Source organism: Abramis brama, assembly GCF_963993115.1.
Source record: "Abramis brama genome assembly, chromosome: 19".
In the NCBI taxonomy this organism is placed as follows: domain Eukaryota; kingdom Metazoa; phylum Chordata; class Actinopteri; order Cypriniformes; family Leuciscidae; genus Abramis; species Abramis brama.
Genome location: NC_139981.1, coordinates 31812955 through 31834130, shown reverse-complemented (window position 1 = coordinate 31834130; position 21176 = coordinate 31812955). Strand labels below are relative to the sequence as shown.

General features: G+C 38.8%; 1 protein-coding gene across 1 annotated transcript in view; it reads left to right on the top strand.

The window, feature by feature from the left end:
- Nucleotides 1-19962, top strand: part of arfgef3 (ARFGEF family member 3) — a 70649-nt gene extending 50687 nt beyond the window's left edge. The window contains exons 31-35 of the mRNA XM_084093294.1: nucleotides 4690-4821; nucleotides 5264-5394; nucleotides 6811-7150; nucleotides 14068-14964; nucleotides 17614-19962. Of these exons, the coding sequence (XP_083949420.1) occupies nucleotides 4690-4821; nucleotides 5264-5394; nucleotides 6811-7150; nucleotides 14068-14964; nucleotides 17614-17805 (1692 nt within the window). The 3' untranslated portion in view covers nucleotides 17806-19962. The remainder of the gene's footprint in view (nucleotides 1-4689; nucleotides 4822-5263; nucleotides 5395-6810; nucleotides 7151-14067; nucleotides 14965-17613) is intronic.
- The last annotated feature ends 1214 nt before the right edge of the window (nucleotides 19963-21176 follow it).

Sequence of the window (21176 nt, the reverse complement as noted above, 5' to 3'; positions counted from 1 at the left end):
ATTACAATATCGCGTTACTCCTCAAAAAAGTATCTAATTGCGTTGCTTAGTTACTTTTTATGAAAAGTAATGCGTTACATTGCTTTTGCGTTTCTTTTTCTCACCTGGGCTGGTCTTGTTTTTTTTTTTAATAACATCAAAAAAAATTCTATTTTTGGCAAATGTTAAGGCCCTTTCACACCAGTAGTGAAGTGAATAAGCCTCAGGCTGAAGGAAATGCATATTCACTCCTGTACAGTAGAGGGCGCCGCTCAAACAAACCTTTCAGCTTCTGCTGTTCTCGATTAAAGAACAATAGGAGACTGGAGAAGGAAGTTCAACACTATTATTTCTATATCTAATCTAAAGTCATTTTTGCTTATTAGTATGGTTGAATTAGATCATTGAAGGTCAGCAGCAAATACATTGGTTAAATACATAAAGTATATTTTTGTAATTTATTATAGTTAATTATAAAAGTTTAGCGTAAAAATTCTGAGATTGCACATCACTTTATTTCTCTCAACATGAGGACAGGAGAGCTGTCAGTCAAAAAATGTGCAAAAGTAACTAGCGTTACTTATTTGAAAAAGTAACTTTGATATTTTGTTGGACATTGAAAAAGTAATGCGTTACTTAACTAAGTTGCTTGAAAAAGTCATCTGATTACGTAACACAAGTTACTTGTAATAAGTTTCCCCAACTCTGGTCATAATAACATGACTGACGTCTCCTCTGTCCCCAAGTCTTGCATGAGCATGCAGAAACCTGTAACCAGGGTCAGCGCAAGGTCATTTGCTAAGCCACGAGGCCTAAACTGCGCTTGCCAAGTGTAAATGGTTTGGTTGTGTGAATGCATTGGTGTTTCGTATCTTGTCAAGCGACAGCCATGTAAATGAAGACAGCCTATTTATAGTAGCTTAAATGGACAATAGCAATTGAAGGAGACAATAGAAATACATCATTTTTATATACACATGAAAATCAGGGCTCGACAGTGCGAGCGTTTCACTCACAGTTGCAACTAAAAATAGATGTGTGCAAACTGTGAAGTGTATTCAGAGCAGTTCACAATCCTGCACATTTATATTAATAGATCGTCATTAATAGATTTACTCTTAAATTAATTATGGCAATGTTTACTTTATGGTGTTTATATTGAAATAGGTTGTAAATGATTGTAAGAGTGAATTTCTTAGTGTTTCATTGCTTTGACTGGGCACCAAAATACCAATAATAACCAGAGAAAAAAAGCCTAAAATAGACCATGACTCTTATTTTGATATGCATAACGTTCTTCTCTGGAGAAGGCGTCAGAATAATGTTCATGAGTTCATTCATGATGTTCATCCGTGGTCGCCGAGCTCATGCGCACTGTGGTCAGAGCGGTATTAATGCGATTAAGGTGTTTACATGCCTGTTTATTGCGTTTAGAATCAGCGTAATGTGATTATGGTTACTACGATTATGAGCTTAATCTCAGTTTGATTGAAGTATTGTGTTTTCATGAGGTTTAATCACATTATTGCCAAAATCCCGTTATAATCGCATTATTTCCTTTATTAGGAAAGAACAGTCCATTTTTCATTACACCCTTACACATTACACCCGTTGCCCTGTGCCTAACAAAGCTGCGGGGTTCACTGATATATTGTGCATGCCTAGCAGAGCTAGCTGCTAATGCTAAACCACTAACCAGTTCATCTTTCATGATTGTTCATGACATTGAGAATTAAGAATGGCCCGTAGGCGATAAACTAATGAGTTGAGCTCTCTACATCTAGACTTTGAGAGGTTCACACAAGCTGTTTCTGAGCCGATGAAAGTGAAAAGCTTGTCAGACAGGCATGAAAACAAGAGTCGTTGGCCTCTAAAGCGTTGGAAAATCGCATTCCTACGACATCGGTTTGAACATGAAAATTCATTGTTACTGTGTGTTTAAACACATGCTCTGCAAAACGTTGTTTACGTCAATAGATTGAAGCGTAATGCTCAGCAAGTCTTCGGACACATGTGGTCTTCGCTGTCTCCACTAATATTCGGGGTGTAATCTGCTTTGAGGATTTGAGGATTAGTGTTGTGCTATTTTCTGGAAAGAAGTAAAATGGTGCTACCGTCAGAAACTTGAATACACATGTGAACTTAATGCTTTCTGATAACAAAATCACGAGACTTTAGATTGCAATTATCTTAATGTATTTCTTATTTGGCAATCAAGTTTCCTAAAGGCTGTGCCAGTAAGCCATTGTTTTGCTTCTGAAACAACACTGTCTCCCTCAGCCAGTGGAAGTTTGTGGTTGAAATGATGGATAAATAAAATCGTCTTTTAAGCCACATCAAAACTAATACATTTACATTGAATATTATCAAAAGGCTGAACATTATTGGGGTATTTATTTAAGCTATATCATCCAACCATAGACTAGAGATGCCGTACACTGTAGTGAATCTGGTGTACAGAATCAAAGGTTTTCCTTGTATGATTTCACTAAGACTTTCACTTACACACACACACACACACACACACAGATCCTGCTTACATGCTGATGCTCTTTTGCAGTTATAAAGCTGCTGCTATAAGAAATGTTGATATAGGTCAAGCACAGAGTACAGACAGATGCAAGAGCTTTATTCATGCGAGCACTTAAAGAGCTTGTTCTGTACAACGTTTTTAATGGGTAGAGGATTCATGTGTCACATGCATATAAACCAGTGCAAGCTTTGATTTGCATTGCAAGTTTCATCCAAATGTGGGGGAAGAAATTTCTTATTATCTAATTATTTTTAATATAAAATATACAGTTGTGGCCAAAAGTGATGTCTGGAGGAGATATTTGTTTTTAATGACCCTACAAGTTCGATTAAACCATCAAAATATGAGGAAAATACTTTATATTTGTTTTAATATTTTCAGTATGAGTGAAGACCAAACCCCAAGTTTGGTTAGGGTATTTGTCTGACAAAATTATTTGGCAAAAAAAGCTAAACAACAGCTATAGATTTTATTTTACTATGCAAAAAATGCAAAGAAAAACTAAAAGCTCAAAGGAAAATTGATACATTAACTAGTCATACTAGTCATACACAATCAGTTATTAATATTTTGTTGGTTTTCTCTTGTTTTTGCATGTGTTCATAATTTCTTTGTATGGCTTTATCACAAATAAAACAATCTACTTCAAGCACAACTATGTTTACAATATGCTTACAAAATCTTTAACCAGTTTTTATTAATATTTGAATTAAGCGTGATATCGTTTTTCCTAGGTTATATATATATATATATACACTCACCTAAAGGATTATTAGGAACACCTGTTCAATTTCTCATTAATGCAATTATCTAATCAACCAATCACATGGCAGTTGCTTCAATGCATTTAGGGGTGTGGTCCTGGTCAAGACAATCTCCTGAACTCCAAACTGAATGTCAGAATGGGAAAGAAAGGTGATTTAAGCAATTTTGAGCGTGGCATGGTTGTTGGTGCCAGACGGGCCGGTCTGAGTATTTCACAATCTGCTCAGTTACTGGGATTTTCACGCACAACCATTTCTAGGGTTTACAAAGAATGGTGTGAAAAGGGAAAAACATCCAGTATGCGGCAGTCCTGTGGGCGAAAATGCCTTGTTGATGCTAGAGGTCAGAGGAGAATGGGCCGACTGATTCAAGCTGATAGAAGAGCAACTTTGACTGAAATAACCACTCGTTACAACCGAGGTATGCAGCAAAGCATTTGTGAAGCCACAACACGCACAACCTTGAGGCGGATGGGCTACAACAGCAGAAGACCCCACCGGGTACCACTCATCTCCACTACAAATAGGAAAAAGAGGCTACAATTTGCACAAGCTCACCAAAATTGGACAGTTGAAGACTGGAAAAATGTTGCCTGGTCTGATGAGTCTCGATTTCTGTTGAGACATTCAGATGGTAGAGTCAGAATTTGGCGTAAACAGAATGAGAACATGGATCCATCATGCCTTGTTACCACTGTGCAGGCTGGTGGTGGTGGTGTAATGGTGTGGTGGATGTTTTCTTGGCACACTTTAGGCCCCTTAGTGCCAATTGGGCATCGTTTAAATGCCACGGCCTACCTGAGCATTGTTTCTGACCATGTCCATCCCTTTATGACCACCATGTACCCATCCTCTGTTGGCTACTTCCAGCAGGATAATGCACCATGTCACAAAGCTCGAATCATTTCAAATTGGTTTCTTGAACATGACAATGAGTTCACTGTACTAAAATGGCCCCCACAGTCACCAGATCTCAACCCAATAGAGCATCTTTGGGATGTGGTGGAACGGGAGCTTCGTGCCCTGGATGTGCATCCCACAAATCTCCATCAACTGCAAGATGCTATCCTATCAATATGGGCCAACATTTCTAAAGAATGCTTTCAGCACCTTGTTGAATCAATGCCACGTAGAATTAAGGCAGTTCTGAAGGCGAAAGGGGGTCAAACACAGTATTAGTATGGTGTTCCTAATAATCCTTTAGGTGAGTGTGTATATATATATATATATATATATCACATTCAATGGATGGATAGATAACTATAAATATAAATATATATATTATAAAAATGTATGTTAATTTGTATTTATGTACATACATTCCTTCTAAAAATAGTGGAATTAAATCATGAAGACACAAGCGTTTCTTTGTTATTGTTCTCTAAATCCCTTCTCTTCCCTTCTCTCCGGCAGAATCTGCTGGCTTGTTTCCGGAGCGGTTCGGACAGTTTCACTGGAGATGCATGTGAAGTGAAGGTCGCGGCCCCGTCACACTCTCCTTCAGCAGAGGCCGAGTACATGAGGATCCGGGCCATGGCTCAACAGGTACACCTGCACACCTCATTTCTTTTAATAACTAATAATTCCTGACCAAGGTATACGCAGAATAAAGGGGCGGGGCCTGGTTGAGTTAGTTAGTAGTGTGTTAAACTGGCGGTTATGGTAAGAGGCGGGACATTTCCCAAACACACTCGATGTGCTTGACCAATCACAACACACTGCTCCAGCCGACCAATCAGAGCACAGTGTGCTTTTCAGAAGGAGGGGCTTCATAGAGACAGGAACTAAACAGAGCGTTACTGACAGACTGGGAAGAGAGGAGCTGCAACAATGGAGAATATGGGGGAAATAATCAACATTCAAGCAGGAAAACCTGTTCTAGTAGAGCCTGAAACAACATCAAGACCTCTTTAATAAACAGCTGCTTGGCTCTTTGTGTGTATAATTTATTGTTTATAATGGTTGGATTAATTTCTTCATCTTCCAGGTCTTCATGCTAGATACGCAGTGCTCACCTAAAACTCCCAGCAACAAGGAAGGGTTTGAGCACGCTCAGTCCTGTGTGCTGATCATTGAGCTTCCAGCCGATCAGCAATCCAACGGTCAAGCGCAGAAGAGGTGAGAGGATGGACATTAAACTCAGACTGCAGATATTTATTATTTTAATAACACTGTGTAGATCATGACTTGATACAGGACTGCAAGAAAGCAAGGGGATGCATCGCTCCCAATATTCAGTTTAGTGGTTGATCAATATTGGTTTCAGTGACTGATACATAAAATGCCATTCATCCATAGACCTGATATTAAAGAACCACTTTTTATAACTTACAATACAAAATGTTAAGTAAAATAAAATATAGTTGAATTACAGATTAAAACAGAAATGTTGTTTTAATCATACAGTAACCTGTGCTTGTGTGTTGCTTCTCTTTCACATGCTTTGCATGACACAGAAAAATTGGGTAAGGCCACTGCAAACAAAACCTGCATGCCTTACTGTTCTTCCATACTGTTTAAAGTCCCCCTGTAGTCAATCATTTTATCCCTTAAAAATCATCTTTGATCACCAAAATGACATATTTAAAAAAAAAAATTATTCATGCCTTAAAATATCTGGACTGTAACTCGACACCCTTGCCTCATTTAGTATTCACGGTTCTATGAATATGCAAATGAGCCCCGCCTCCACTCACTCCCTCAGCTCAGAGATCCACTGGTTGACGATCACACATTGATCTGATTGGTTACAAGGTAGTTTGTGACGTCAGAAACACCACCGATTTCAAAGCGTGTTTTTGAGACTGTCTTTGGTTCACTCCAGTTTTAAGGAGAAAATACTCAGCAATGGTGTCGACTTATGAATTTACACATGGTTTGTCTTAAAGCACATTAAAAACACCACATAGACATAAACAACATTAAAAGCTGGATTTTCACCACAGGGGGACTTTTAAGTAATCTATTTATCACCTACAGAACAGGGTTATACACTGCATTTGTTTAGATTTTTTGTATACCAATTAGGGATGCACCAATATGAAAATTTTGGCCGATACCGATAATTCTTTATATTTTAAAGCCGATAACCGATATATTGGCCGATAAGTCTAAATCCAAATTTTTATATAATTTTTGAAAGCCTGATTACAAAAGTCTCACCATTAAAAGCCATGTTCTCATTCAAATTTGTATGTAGCCTATATGACCTTTTTGTATTTGTATTTTGTATTTTCCTTTTTTGAAGTGATTCCAATCATATTTCAAGCAATTAAAAAAAAAATTGCATTAATATATCAGACAAATTTTCTTATCGGGCCGAAAACTATAACATTAAAAATTAACATATATCGGCCGATACCGATATATCGTGCATCCCTAATACCAAAGTATGCAGGGCATGGAATTAATAGAAACAAAGAAAGTTCATTTTAGGACATCGTTCTTACATATGTACTACTTCTCGTGCTTGTAAATGAAATTCTGATCCCAAATGATCTGTTTAAAGCGAACCGAACGCATGTTTCTGTGCAGGATTCCCTTCAGGACTCTGGTGGTGAGTTTGCTGTCCCATCAGGTGCTCCTGCAGAACCTGTATGATATCCTCTTGGAAGAGTTTGTGAAAGGCTCTGGGATCTCCGAGGGCCAGGCCAGGGTCCCGGGAGTGTCGGAGCCCCGAGGCGCAGGCTTTCTCCGCTACATCTCCATGCAGAACCTGGCCATCATCTTTGACCTGCTGCTGGACTCGTACCGCACCGCACGGGAGTTCGACACGCGTCCCGGCCTCAAGTATCTGCTCATGAAAGTGTCAGGGGTGTGTGGAGCTGCGAACTTATACCGCCAGTCTGCCATGAGCTTCAATATCTACTTTCAGGTACATTTACATTCTTACCTCAGTATATACAGGGACGAAACAATGTGAGCACCAGCGAAATAGGCAATATTTCTTTAGGTGTTTTACAAAAATTGGCCTTTTTTATGAAACTTACCCACATTTAAGTGTTGATAAAAAAGAAATGCATGAAGCTAGAATAAGACAGTTTTATGCTTGTTTAAAAGCAGAGTATCTGTTCTTTCTTATGATATATTGCATGTTCAGATATTCATGCAACAAAATATTCTGGGGGCCATAAAACTTTTGTGAAAATAATCAAAAATCCTGGCGCTGTCTGGCAACTTTTTTCCAAAATGCTGTCGAGGAAAGAGTTAATACATCTTTTGAATGTGGTCTATCAAACATCTGCCAGTTGCTTCAGAGATGTTGAAGGAGGGAATCTGCTTCTCACTCAATAATATTCAAGTCAGGTGATTCAACTGACCAGAGAAGTTGAAGTTCATCCTCATGCTCTAACGTTCCTGTTTTTTTTGTTTTTTTTACTTTATTTTTATTCTTTATCCTTTTGAAAAAAACAAAAAACAAATAAAACCAGCAACAACATCATACAACCACATCTAAACGAGACAGAACAATCGTTTGGTCACTCATACATTCTTACATAAAACAACATTGATGAAAGTATATGTCAGATGATACATTGCTCAATAAACATGTCATGAAGTCGTAAACACAATCCATTTTTCTTTTCATCCTCTCCACATTTTGGACACTGGTCATAATGTCCAGCCATTCAGCCTTTGTCGGGGGTTCAAATTGTAGCCACTTTCGTGTTACAGCTTTCTTGCTGGCTACCTATCTTTAAAAGGTACTTGTCTTTCATCATCAAATGAGCTGCTAAGTTGCCCAGGTAAATTGTAGACAATGAGGAGTCAATTCCATCACCGAAAATAAAATGTATTACTTGTATTACCTCCTGCCAATAAGACTGAATGGCTGGGCAGCTCTACCCTCTAATCCAGAGTTCTCGTGAGAGCACAAGTTGAATTTGCTCAGCGAGTTACTCTGGTGTCGAGTAATGATGCTCATTAAATATGCCCCTCGATCCGAGCTGCACCAATCACATCGGGTTATCTGATATAGGCGGGCCCGAGGCGAGATGACGACAGCGCTGCGACGTCCAAGTCATTAGTAAACATTGCAAGATGGCTATGGATGAACGCCAGTTGTTTGAAACGGCTTTGGCCGCTACAATGAACGAGTTAGACTTGGCTTTTTATCTAAAAGAGGAACAGAAGACGCCGCTCGAATCATTCCTTTGCAAGAATGGCGTTTCTGCTGTTTTGCCGACCAGATACGGCAAGAGTCTAATCTACCAGTTAGCTCCGCTGGTAGCTAAGCGATGTTGTGATTGGTCGTAGTGTTATCCAATTGCGTGCAGTGAGATTTTCAAATGCATGCTTGGTGCCGCCCCTCGAGCCGGCCGATTTTCATTAGTCGACGATTAATCTTTTAGATTTAGGTCTGGGTTTCCAGGCTAGGGCAGCTCCAGAAAACATGAAAATGGTCTGCCAGCTGTTCACCACATTTCCTCCAACATAGACCACTTCCCTTCTCGCAAGTCTGAATAGATTTTAACTTGGGGGTTACAAAGTATCTAATAAGATTCCGCCAACAGAATTCTGTCCACAAACCCGAGCTGGTGGAAGTCGCCTGTGCAGAACAGATATTCAGCCAGTCTTCCTCTGAAACACCTAGACCAGATTCTTTTTCCCACTTTAATCTAACCTTATTTTGTTGATTGTTTCTTTATGGATTGAATGGCTAGATATAGTTTTGAGACAAGTTTCCTATTATCTTTATTTTTATACATGTTGATAAATAGATCAGTTAAATTGGTGTCATGCTTCTCCATGTATCGGATCTCTTTATTAAAGGGGTGGTTGAGTATGATTTCACTTTTCTAACTCTAGTTAGTGTGTAATGTTGCTGTTTGAGCGTAAACAACATCTGCAAAGTTACAACGCTCAAAGTTCAAAGCAAAGGGAGATATTTACTTTTAAAGAAATTGCTTTTTAAAGGAGAAGTTCACTTTCAAAAAAACTTTTGCTGATAATTTACTCACCCCCATGTCATCCAAGATGTCCATGTCTTTCTTTCTTCAGTCGCAAAGAAATTAAGGTTTTTGATGAAAACATTCCAGGATTTCCCCCCATGTAATGGATTCTATTGGGACCCAAACGGTAGAAGGTCCAAATGACAGTTTAAGTGCAGCTTCAAAGGGCTTTAAACGATACCAGACGATGAATAAGGGTCTTATCTAGCGAAACGATCGGTCATTTCCAAAATAAATAAAAAAGTTTAAGTTTTATAAGCACAAATGTTCGCCTTGCTCTGTTCTGTGATGCGCGTTCGTGACGTCACGTAATACGCAATTACGTTGAAAAGGTCACGCTTGAAAAATTTCTGTCCTGAAGAAAATGTTCTTTTTGGCTTTTTAATATTAAAACACCCAGGATACGCACACGAATGGGCATTTTAAACGATAAACTGACACAAATACATTTGAAAATGTGTATATGGTCCTCCTTCCGCACATTTGTAAACACGTCAAGCGTGACCTTTTCAACGTAATTGCGTATTACGTGACGTCACGAACGCGCATCACAGAACAGAGCAAGGCGAACATTTGTGCTTATAAAACTTAAACTTTTTTATTTATTTTGGAAATGACCGATCGTTTCGCTAGATAAGACCCTTATTCATCGTCTGGTATCGTTTAAAGCCCTTTGAAGCTGCACTTAAACTGTCATTTGGACCTTCTACCGTTTGGGTCCCAATAGAATCCATTACATGGGAGGAAATCCTGGAATGTTTTCATCAAAAACCTTAATTTCTTTGCGACTGAAGAAAGAAAGACATGGACATCTTGGATGACATGGGGGTGAGTAAATTATCAGCAAAAGTTTTTTTGAAAGTGAACTTCTCCTTTAAGGACTACAACAAACGGCTGGTAGAGACTACACCACATTCCTCCCGGGTTAGTGACATCACCAATCCTAAAATTTACATAAACCCGCCCCCGGGAAATACACATTAGCTACATAAATTCACCAACTAACCATTCAGAAATGTCCTGTTGTCCATGTTGTGACTTCTTGAGTCTCTCCATCTTTCTGACTTCGGTTTGAACATAAAAGGCTAAAAGTGTTTGAAATTTTCAGTGCATGTCTGTGTGAGGTAAAAGGACACAAGCTCTTGAAGCTCCGCCCCCTGTGCTGGGAGCAGCAACTCATTTGCATTTAAAGGAACAGACACAAAAACGGTGCGTTTTTGCTCACCCTCAAAAAGTGACAATTTTAACATGCTATATAAAAATATCTGTGGGGTATTTTGAGCTAAAACTTCACATACACACTCTGGGGACATCAGAGGCTTATTTTACATCTTGTGAAAAGGTCATTGTACCACCCCTTTAAAATAAGTTCTAGTTTGTAAGTACCTAAAAAAATCAAGTTTTCCCAGACCATATTTATCAGAAATCTCCTGAAAGCTATCTAATTCTCCCTTTGATGAAACTGAACTAAAAGAGGTGATGCCAAGCCTATACCAGAGCTGAAACCTCCCATCAGCCCTTGCTGGTTTAAAGTCGGGGTCGAAAGCTTAATAGTCTCGATTGTCTTTCATGTAACGGTGATTTGCATTCTTTAAACCAGATTCTAAAAGGAACCTTAGTCCATTGATTTAAACGTTTAGAATACTGTTCATATAAAGGTTTGTTACCCAGCACTGATTGCAAAGGTACAGTCAGCTGCGAGATCTCCAAATCCTTCCACTTTGCTATATATTCTGGGTTCCAGCAGAATGCTAAAGGTCTTAGCTGGGCTGCTTTGAAATAATCTGATAAACATGGCAGTGATCTACACCCTTTCTCTTTTGGTAGTGTTTTAAATTGAATTCTTGGCCTCCTACCCCCCCATATGAATCTTGAAGTCCACTTATCCCATTCAGCAAATTGTTTTAACAGAACTTCGACTGGTAAGGATTGGAAGAGGTATAAGAGTTGGGGGAGCATGTTCATTTTTGCTGCATCTATCCTGTTATGCATCTCTAAGGGCAGTTGGGACCACCTATCTATATCTGATTTAATGTTCTTACTTATAGGGCCATAATTGCTATCAAACAATTTAGAAATATCCTTTGTTATTATAATCCTCAAGTACTTAATACTTGATGAATTCCACTTAAATTTTAATCTACTCAGCATGTCACTCTGAGGGGTGTAGTTAAAACTTAAGATTTGTGGTTTTTTAACATTTAATTTATATCCCGAGTAAGTGCCGAATTTTTTTAAGATGGACATCAACCTAGGGATACTAACCTCTGGTGCTGCTGGTGCTGCAACAAACAACAAAACATCGTCTGCGTACAGAAACATCTTTTGTTCGAAACCTCGAACCCTCGTTCCTGGTTGTATGATCATAACTCCATCTTTTTCACATTTTAGCAGTGGTGTCTGAGATTAAATCTTTAATTGATGTTGGTTTTGGTCAGGGTTTGTGGAAACGGTTTTCAGGGTGAATGTTGAGGTTTGCTGTCAGTTCGCTGCAGTTCTGTGTTGTTTGGACACAATCCTTCTTAGTGTTCGACGGTCCCTGTCATTCACTTTCAGTTTTTGCCCTCTATTCTTCTTCGCTGATTAATTATATAAATGTATCATGGTTTCCACAAAGCAGCAAAAACTGTTTTCAACCTAGTAGATGTAATAATAATAATCAGAAATGTTTGAGCATCAAATCATCATATCAGAATGATTTCTGAAGGATCATGTGACACTGAAGACTGGAGTAATGATGCTGAAAATTCAGCTTTGATCACAGGAATAAATTACAGTTTAAAATATATTCACATAGAAAACACTTACACTTATAATAATATTTCACAATATTACTGTTTTACTGTATTTTTGATCAAATAGATGCAGCCTTAGTGAGCAGGAGACTTCTTTCGAAAACATAAAAAATCCATTCCAAACTTGACCAGCAGTAGTGTATGTATATATATATATATATATACAGTTGTGGTCAGAATTAATGGCACCCCTAGTAAATATGATCAAAAATGGCTGTAAAAAATAAATCTGCATTGTTTATCCTTTTGATCTTTCATTCAAAAAAATCGCAAAAATCTAACCTTTCATTGAAGTAAAAGAGTTGTGGGGGGGAAATCACATTATGAAATAAATGTTTTTCTCCAAACCACATTGGCCACAATTATTGGCACCCTGTTATTAAATACTTTTTGCAATCTCCTTTTGCCAAGATAACTGCTCTGAGTCTTCTTCTATAATGCCTGATGAGTTTGGAGAACACCTGACGAGATCAGAGACCATTCCTCCATACAGAACCTCTCCAGATCCTTCAGATTCACAAGTTCATGTTGGTGGTGCTTCTCTTCAGCCCAGCCCACTCATCTTCTATGGGGTTCAGTTTAGGGGACTGGGACGGTCATGGCAGAAGCTTCATTTTGTGCTCAGTTACCCATTTTTGTGTTGATTTTGATGTTTGTTTTGGACTGTTGTCCAGATGGAAGATCCAACCACGGCCCATTATAAGATTTCTAGCAGAGGCAGACAGGTTTAGGTTTTTTTATCTGTTGGTATTTGGTAGAATCCATAATGCCATGTATCTGAATAAGATGTCCAGGACCTCCAGCAAAAAAATAGGCGCACAACATATAAGATCCAGCAGTGTATTTAACCGTAGGCATGGGGTACTCTTCATCCCTGTTTGCACCAAACACATCTGGTGGGTTTGCTGCCCTTTTTTTGTTTCATCTGACCATAGAATCCACGTTTTGAAGTTCCAGTCGTGTCTGTCGACTGAATATGCTGGATTTTATTTTTGGAGGAGCGAGGAGGATTTTTCTTGAAACCCTCCTAAACAACATGTGGGGATGCAGGGGCTGTTTGATATATATTTTTATGCTTTCTGACCCCAAAGATTCAAGTAATCTCTGCAATTCTCCATCTGTGATCCTTGGACAATCTTTGTCCACTCAAACTTTCATCCTCACCGTCCATTAAGACAATATAGACACACGTCCTCTTCCTGGCAGATTCGTAACATCTTTAGTTGATTATAACTTCTTAATTATTGCCCTGATGGTCGAAATGGGGATTTTCAAATCTTTAGCTATTCTCTTACTGCCACTTTCTATTTTGTGATGCTCAACAATCTTTTGCTGCACATCAGAACTATATTCTTTGGTTTTACTCATTGTGACGGATGATTCAGGGAATTTGGCCTTTGTGTTTCCTCATATTAAACTCCTGTGAAACAAGAAGTCATAGCTAGACAATTTCATGTTCCTAGTCACCCTGGTGTGCTAAAAAAGGTAAATATTAATGGGAATATACTTCAGAGATATTTTACTCATAAAAATTCTAGCGGTGCCAATAATTGTGGCCAACGTAATTGGAGAAAAGTATTTATTTCATAGTGTGATTTTTTTTCCCCCACTTTTAATTATTTTACTTCTTCAATGAAAGGTTAGATTTGTGCAATTTTTTTGAATGAAAGATCAAAAGGATAAACAATGTAGATTCATTTTTTTACAGCCCATTTTTGATCATATTTACCAGGGGTGCCATTAATTCTGACCACAGCTGTACAGTATATTAAAAATAGTATATGTATAAATGAGCAAAAGTTGTTAGTTTCTTATACTAATGAATTTCTGATATTTTGCATAGCAACACAGTAATCGCTTTACTTTGACAGCATAAACGCTGTCAGTTTTGCTGCTGCCGTTCTGACACACTGTAGATGTGTGAAACCTTACTGTGTTCATTTGTGTTCATTAAGCATAAGAATTTGTAATTTCAAATGATTTAACTGGTGAATATCTTTGTTTGTGAAGCATCATCTCAATATGCCTTCCTGTTGGGTGTTCAGGCTTTGCTGTGTGCAATGCTGACGAACCAGGAGAACATGACGGTGGAGCAGGTGAAGAAGATCCTGAGTGAGGAAGAGGAGGGCGGCTCAGACTCGTCCCAGCAATGCTCCTCCGAGGACGAAGATATCTTCGAGGAGATGGCCCAGGTGAGTCCTCCTCGTGCGCGGGAGAAGCGTCAGTGGCACGCTCGTGTCCCGTCTCTGAGCACACAACCCTCCAGCAGCGCAGACTGGGCCTGGCTGGTCAAACGCCTGCACAAACTCTGCATGGACTCGTGCAACAACTACATCCAGATGCACCTGGACCTGGAGAGCAGTTTAGGAGAACAACCCACACACCGGGCCGACCCACTCTTTTTCTTACCGCTTTTAAATTCGGAGACCTCCACGCCCTCGACCGGGGGCCTGTCGGGTCACGGGACGCCCTCCGAGGACAGTGTCCGCCTTCACCTTGACGAGACGCCCTCGGATGAGATCCTCAGTCCCGGTGGATCGAGTGCAAGTGTCCCCCAGCTGAGAGGAGACCGGAGAGACGGGGCCCGTAAGAAGGAGTGGTGGGAGAGTGCGGGAAACAAGCTGTACACCATCGCCACCGACAAAACCATCAGTAAACTCATGGTCGAGTACAAGAAACGCAAGCAGCAGCAGCAGCAGCAGCACAATCACACTGTGTTTCCCAAAGATCCCACAGCGGGAGAGAAGAGAGGCGAGGTGGGGACCCTGCGTGGGCCGGACCCCCCGGGACCCCCGAGGCCTCAGCAACTGGTGGAGCCGGGGCCGATGCGACACTCCTTCAGCGCGGGGCCCGAGCTCCTGAGGCAAGAGAAGAGGACCCGATCCGGCTCCACGGCCAGCTCGCACAACATCTCCATCAGAGACTCTGAGGCTCAGATACAGGTGAGACGCAACAGGAGACACACTGCACTTCACATGAGCATCACTGCGGATCAGTCATTTTAAAATCATGAATAATGCATTTACCAAAGTTGACACAGGCCTCATTTACACTGTCAGTGAAATGTGACCCAATTCCGATGTTGTGACACAGATCACATGTGTTCTATAACCGTGTAAACAGGAAAAAAACGCATGCATTCAGATATTTCGAGACCGGTTTCAGGCCTCGTTCATATGTGGAAATAAATCTGATATAAATCAGATATGTGCCAATGCGACTGTCATGTAAACGGGCAGATCGGATTTTCTGAGGCATTATGTCTCTGCGGTTTAATGACGAGAGAAACCCCGACGCACGTCTGCAAACGTTGACACAACATATCAAAGGTTGGCTTGCTCATCCTAAAATTTCGGACCCACTGCTCTTAAAGCCCATCACAATATGCTCCCGCCAGTCCTGAGATCTCTCTCGCACGCAATACTCCAACTCCAATAAAGTTACATCGAGTGAAACCTAATTCTGTATTTTTAGCTAAGCAGAATCATGAATATTTCTATTCTGGCGTCACCATTGACTTGATCATTCCTGATATAACACCAATGTAGCATTTGAATGAAAAGTACTTTTTATTAACCGTTTCTCATGTGTCTGGGAAGTAATCATATTATAAGCCAATATTTTGGCTTTATTTAAAGTATCGTGAGAGTATAATATCATATCGTGAGATAGTATCATGTATCGAACCGAATCGTGACACGAGTGTATTTACACAACTACTATTTTCTTACATTAAAACAATTTTGCCACATATTTTTGTTTTGTTTTATAGCCTTCGGAAGGAATTAAACCGATCGTGACATTCAAGGAACACTTCGACTTTTTGGGACTTTAGCTTATTCACCGTATGCCCCAGAGTTAGATAAGTCCATACATACCTTTTTCATCTCCGTGCGTGCTGTAAGTCTGTTTGACGCACCCACCACTAGCCTAGCTTAGCACAAAGACTGGATGTAAATGGCTACAGCTAGCATACTAATCCCAATAAGTGACAAAATAACGCCAACATTTTCCTATTTACATGTTGTGATTTGTATAGTCACAGTGTGTACAAATAACAAGGTCACATGAGACACAGCCATTTTTTAAACGTTTAAATACTGGGAACTATTTTCTCAGAAGGCGAAGCACTGCTACTTGGGCGGAGTGATTAGCGCAGCACCCGAGAAGCGCCGTTCCGTCAACAAAACCAACATGACTAACTAGCTAGTAGCGAACGTGATTCGGGATCATGGCTGACTTTGAGGAATTGTCAGAGGATTTTTATTTGGTATCAAACCAAGATCCAGAACCATATCGTTTTGAGCCAGAATACACAGACGAGGAGTTACAAACTTTGGAAGCTGATAGAAAAGATGCCGTAACAGACTGAGGTCAAGGGGAGAATCAGAACGGGAGTAGCCTACTATTTCACAAACAAGGTCACTGTTTCTCAAAAATGAAAACTGCCCATCCCCCCCTCCACATCATTAGCAAGTTGACGGCTACAGTGCTGAAAGTTACCTTTAGCGCCGCTTATTTGTTACTGGGGCGATAGAGCGCGTTTGTGACAACACAATACTAACATTACAGGGGATACATGGAGCCCGGGAACAACTAATAGTAGTGAGCACCCTATTCATGTAATAGTGTCACGAAGGTTACATCTACCTAATGGCACTGTAACAGTCGGCTAGTCATCTAAAAACATAACGGAACACTTACCGCAGCCACAGGTGATCCACTTTGTCCTGTCTTTACTATCGATCGGATGGCCGTATCCTTCAGCACACGTTTCATGGTCCGTGTGGCAAATACCATTTTTTCAAATAGTTGTCCTCAGTGAAATGTTCTGAGCAAACGCGATAGTCCTTGATGATGTCTACAGGTATATTTGGATCTATATCCAGAGCAAGTAAGCCATTGATTCATCAGGTCAGCGTTTTTGGTTGGAATTCTATGAAACATCATGGCATTACCTGGTCTCCCCTGTTTATTGTCGCAGCTCTTTACAATACAGCGAACACCCATGATTGTAAACTTTGCATTTACTATCTAGTAATTGCTGACTCTATTACTCCAACTCTGAGCGAACTCTCTGCTCCTCACCACCACGGCGCTTCTCAGGTGCTGCGCTAATCACTCCGCCCAAGTAGCAGTGCTTCGCCTTCTGAGAAAATAGTTCCCAGTATTTAAACGTTTAAAAAATGGCTGTCTCATGTGACCTTGTTATTTGTACACACTGTGACTATACAAATCACAACATGTAAATAGGAAAATGTTGGCGTTATTTTGTCACTTATTGGGATTAGTATGCTAGCTGTAGCCATTTACATCCAGTCTTTGTGCTAAGCTAGGCTAGCGGTGGGTGCGTCAGACAGAGTTACGGCACGCACGGAGATGAAAAAGCTATGTATGGACTTATCTAACTCTGGGGGATACGGTGAACAAGCTAAAGTCCCAAAAAGTCGAAGTGTTCCTTTAATAGAAGAATATCGAGTCAAATTACAGAACTTTCAGCAAAAGTAATTGCGTTTTTCTCTGGAATTGCATATTTCTTGTATGGGACTGATATTATTTAATGCATATTTTATGTCGATTTTCCTGCCCAGGCCTGGACCAACATGGTCCTCACGATCCTGAATCAGATCCAGGTGTTGTCGGACCCCACGTTCATGGCCCTCCAGCCAGCCGTGTTCCCCTGCATCAGTCAGCTGACCTGTCATGTGACCGACCTCAGAGTGAGGCAGGCGGTGCGCGAGTGGCTCGGGCGAGTGGGACGCGTTTATGACATCATCCTGTGATGACCCGGCTCGCGTGCTTTACTCTTCGCTCATGTATTCTGTGACGTCTAACTATTTTTACCGTAGTGCACAGTGATCTCTGTGTAATACAAAACCCTTCTGCGAATGTTCTTCAATATCCATGCTGTTATATTCAGAATCTATATTTTTTATTTATTTATATCTCTGAATGTGTATTGGCTTTAAATGTACATGTGCCATATACCGAATTATGTTGTTTTTCTCTCATCTAACCCTTTAAAACTTCAACTTTAAACTCCCCTGAACATTTCAACTAGTTAAAGTCGTTGCACAATGAAATGTGGAACTAATGCACTTTCGTTAATGCTTTGATTAATATATCTAAAGCATGAACTTGTGCTTTGCTAAATGCAGTTTTATGTTAGTATCATCACAACATAGTTAATGTACATATTATACAATGCCTTAAAATAGAAGTAATCAGAGGAATTGGCTTAAGTTCGATATTTAATTCTGAACAAAACCACTGTACAAGACATTATGTGCTTTTGTAGAATCAGCTATAGTTTAAAATCAGGAGCCCGGATGTGTTGGCTTCATCTCAGTTTGTTTCTGTCTGTAAATCTGGAAGCATTGGTTCAACCTTCACAAGAAATATGTTTAATATCTAATGTCCAACGTCCATCCAGTCAGGCAGAAACTGTGTGCCATAGATCCCACTACCCATAATCCAACGGGAATCTATGGTTTAAAACATCAGACGCTAGTTTTAGAGTTCACCAAACATCTGACTAAACTTGAATAAAACAGTGAGAAATCAAATGTACAGTAAGTGTAGTTTTTCCAGCTGCACCGTATGTTGTCTTAAAAACCTAAAAGCCACTTGTAGAAGTTATCATCTCAAACAGTTTAGGGATCTTTTAACTGGAGACTATTTACAATCTATTTATTAAAACTGGATATGTTTGCACTTTTAGAGGCATACAATTTTAACGCTTTATCCCAAATATATTTTATTCCTTGATCTAGAACTGCAGTTGTTTGAATATTCATTTTTGCCTTCAATCATCTGCATGTATTATGTATATGTTGATTTTTATGTGCGTGTGAAAAAGGATATTTATTTTGTGATGCTTAATGTTATTAAGAGAAATTTGCTCAACACGTATGACAAGCTACAAAGAAATGGTATGTAATTCATATACAGTTATTTCAAAAGGCTTCTGCGCTGTATACTTTGTTATGTGCAATGGGAACTATGAAAATGTGGACCCACATACAGATATTCTTTACATGTATCCAGTGCACACAGCCTGTGTTTCATGATCTTAGTGAGAATGTATAATCTTTAGCTCCATTTATTGCTCATATTCGGTTGTGTTTATGGAAACTGCTTGGCATAAACAACAAGGGGAGATTAAACTGGATGTTGAAAGGGACCAAAGACAAATTTATGTGACAAATGTATATTCAATATGAGATTGAATTCTGAAAAACTATTATGTACTTTATTTTTAGCAAAACAAAGTTGTTTTTTTCTTCAGTTGAAAAGCCTGATTTGTCCAGAGATTTGTTTTCTTTGATTTTTTTTTTTGTTCCTCTTGTTTTTCTCTTCTTCTTTTTCTTTATTTTTCTAGGTACACACTAAAGGATTGTCTACATTTGTCTAGTTTGTGTCGGTTTTGTAAGTAGTCGACAGCACAAAAGTTCAGTTTGAACAGATTATGAATATGTTCAGAGAGTGTTTTGTCTGGACAAAAATAAGGACTTTATAAACTCTAAGGGATATTTTTAGTGGATGTTTTGTGCAAATGATTGGTTTGAGACTAAACTTTCAGCACTTGGTCTAAATCCATAGGAAAACACTATGGATTATGTTGTGCAGACTTAAGCTAAACATAAAAATACAAGCTAAAACAGATAATACTCAAAACATGTCTTAATTTCATAATGCCACTCCATTCCCAGTGCACTAACATTAATCATCCCATAATGTACCACGCATATATATCATTTTAAATACGCTGGTGAGGATCTGTTAGTGTGTGTTTTGGAGGGAGTGCGCTCAGTACTTATTTACTTCATACTGTTTATATCAATCAACTGCAGTACATGTGCATTACGCTGAATGTGCTCTGAAGTGTTTATTGGACGATCATTTATGTTGTAAGTGTTGTAGAATAAATAAGCAGAATTACAAACCGTGTGTGTGTGTGTTTTTTATTATTGGCAACATTGACTGGCAAGTTTATTCTGTTTAATATTACTATTAAATCACATATGCACATATAAAGCAAACTGATTTGCAAAAAACAGAACTTTACATTCCTTGGATTCTTCATCTATTTTTGAAATCATATATATATATATATATATATATATATATATATATATATACCTGTGAGGTGGATGGATTATCTCGGCAGACAGATTTGTGAACAATATTTGAGAGAAATAGGCCTTTTGTGTACATAGAAAAAGTCTTAGATCTTTGAGTTCAGCTCATGAAAAATGGGGGCAAAAACAATTGTTGCGTTTATAATTTTGTTCAGTGTATATATATATAGAGAGAGAGAGAGAGAGAGAGAGAGAGAAGGTATACAGCACTTTACAATAAGGTTCCATTTGTTAACATTAGTAAACATGAATAAACAATACTTCTAGCATTTATTTTTAGTTCATGTTAATCTCAACATTTACTAATACATTTTTTCAAGATCAAAAGTTGTATCTGTTAACATCAATGCACTGTAATCTAACATGAATATTAATAAATCTCTAAAAATGTATTGCTCACTGTCAGTTCATTTTAGTTAATGCATCACCTAATGTTAATAAACAAGACCTTATTGTAAAGTGTTCCCTCGTTAATGTAATTAGACAAAAAAATAAATCAGTTTGTCAAAATTTTTAACTTTATATCTATTGTTCTATAGTTTATATGTTTAAATAATGCAAACAAATAATGGCAATAATCTCCAATTGACATGCATTGGAAAGAATACGTTTGTGAACCCTTTGAAAATATCTGATTTCTTCATTGATTGCTCATAAAATGTGGTCTGATCTTAATTTATATCCCAAAAAACTGTTACCTTAAAAAAAAAAAAGAAAAAAAAAAAGTATTTTGATGTCATGCACCGATCGGTCTACACAGCGCCTCTTCAAGTCAAACACACCTAACACACTTGCTCTGTCCCTGAATGAATCGGCACTTTTGAATAAATCGTTTGACTGAATTGCTGACACCTACTGGCGGTTTAGTGTCATTTAAAAAGTATGATTTCCATTATGGTTAAAGAGATAGATAGTGGTAAATAAAATGCACTTTAAAATAAATAGACATTAAACATTGTTAAATATAACAGAGATAATAAAATAATTGCAGTCGCATTGCATGACATGCGTTT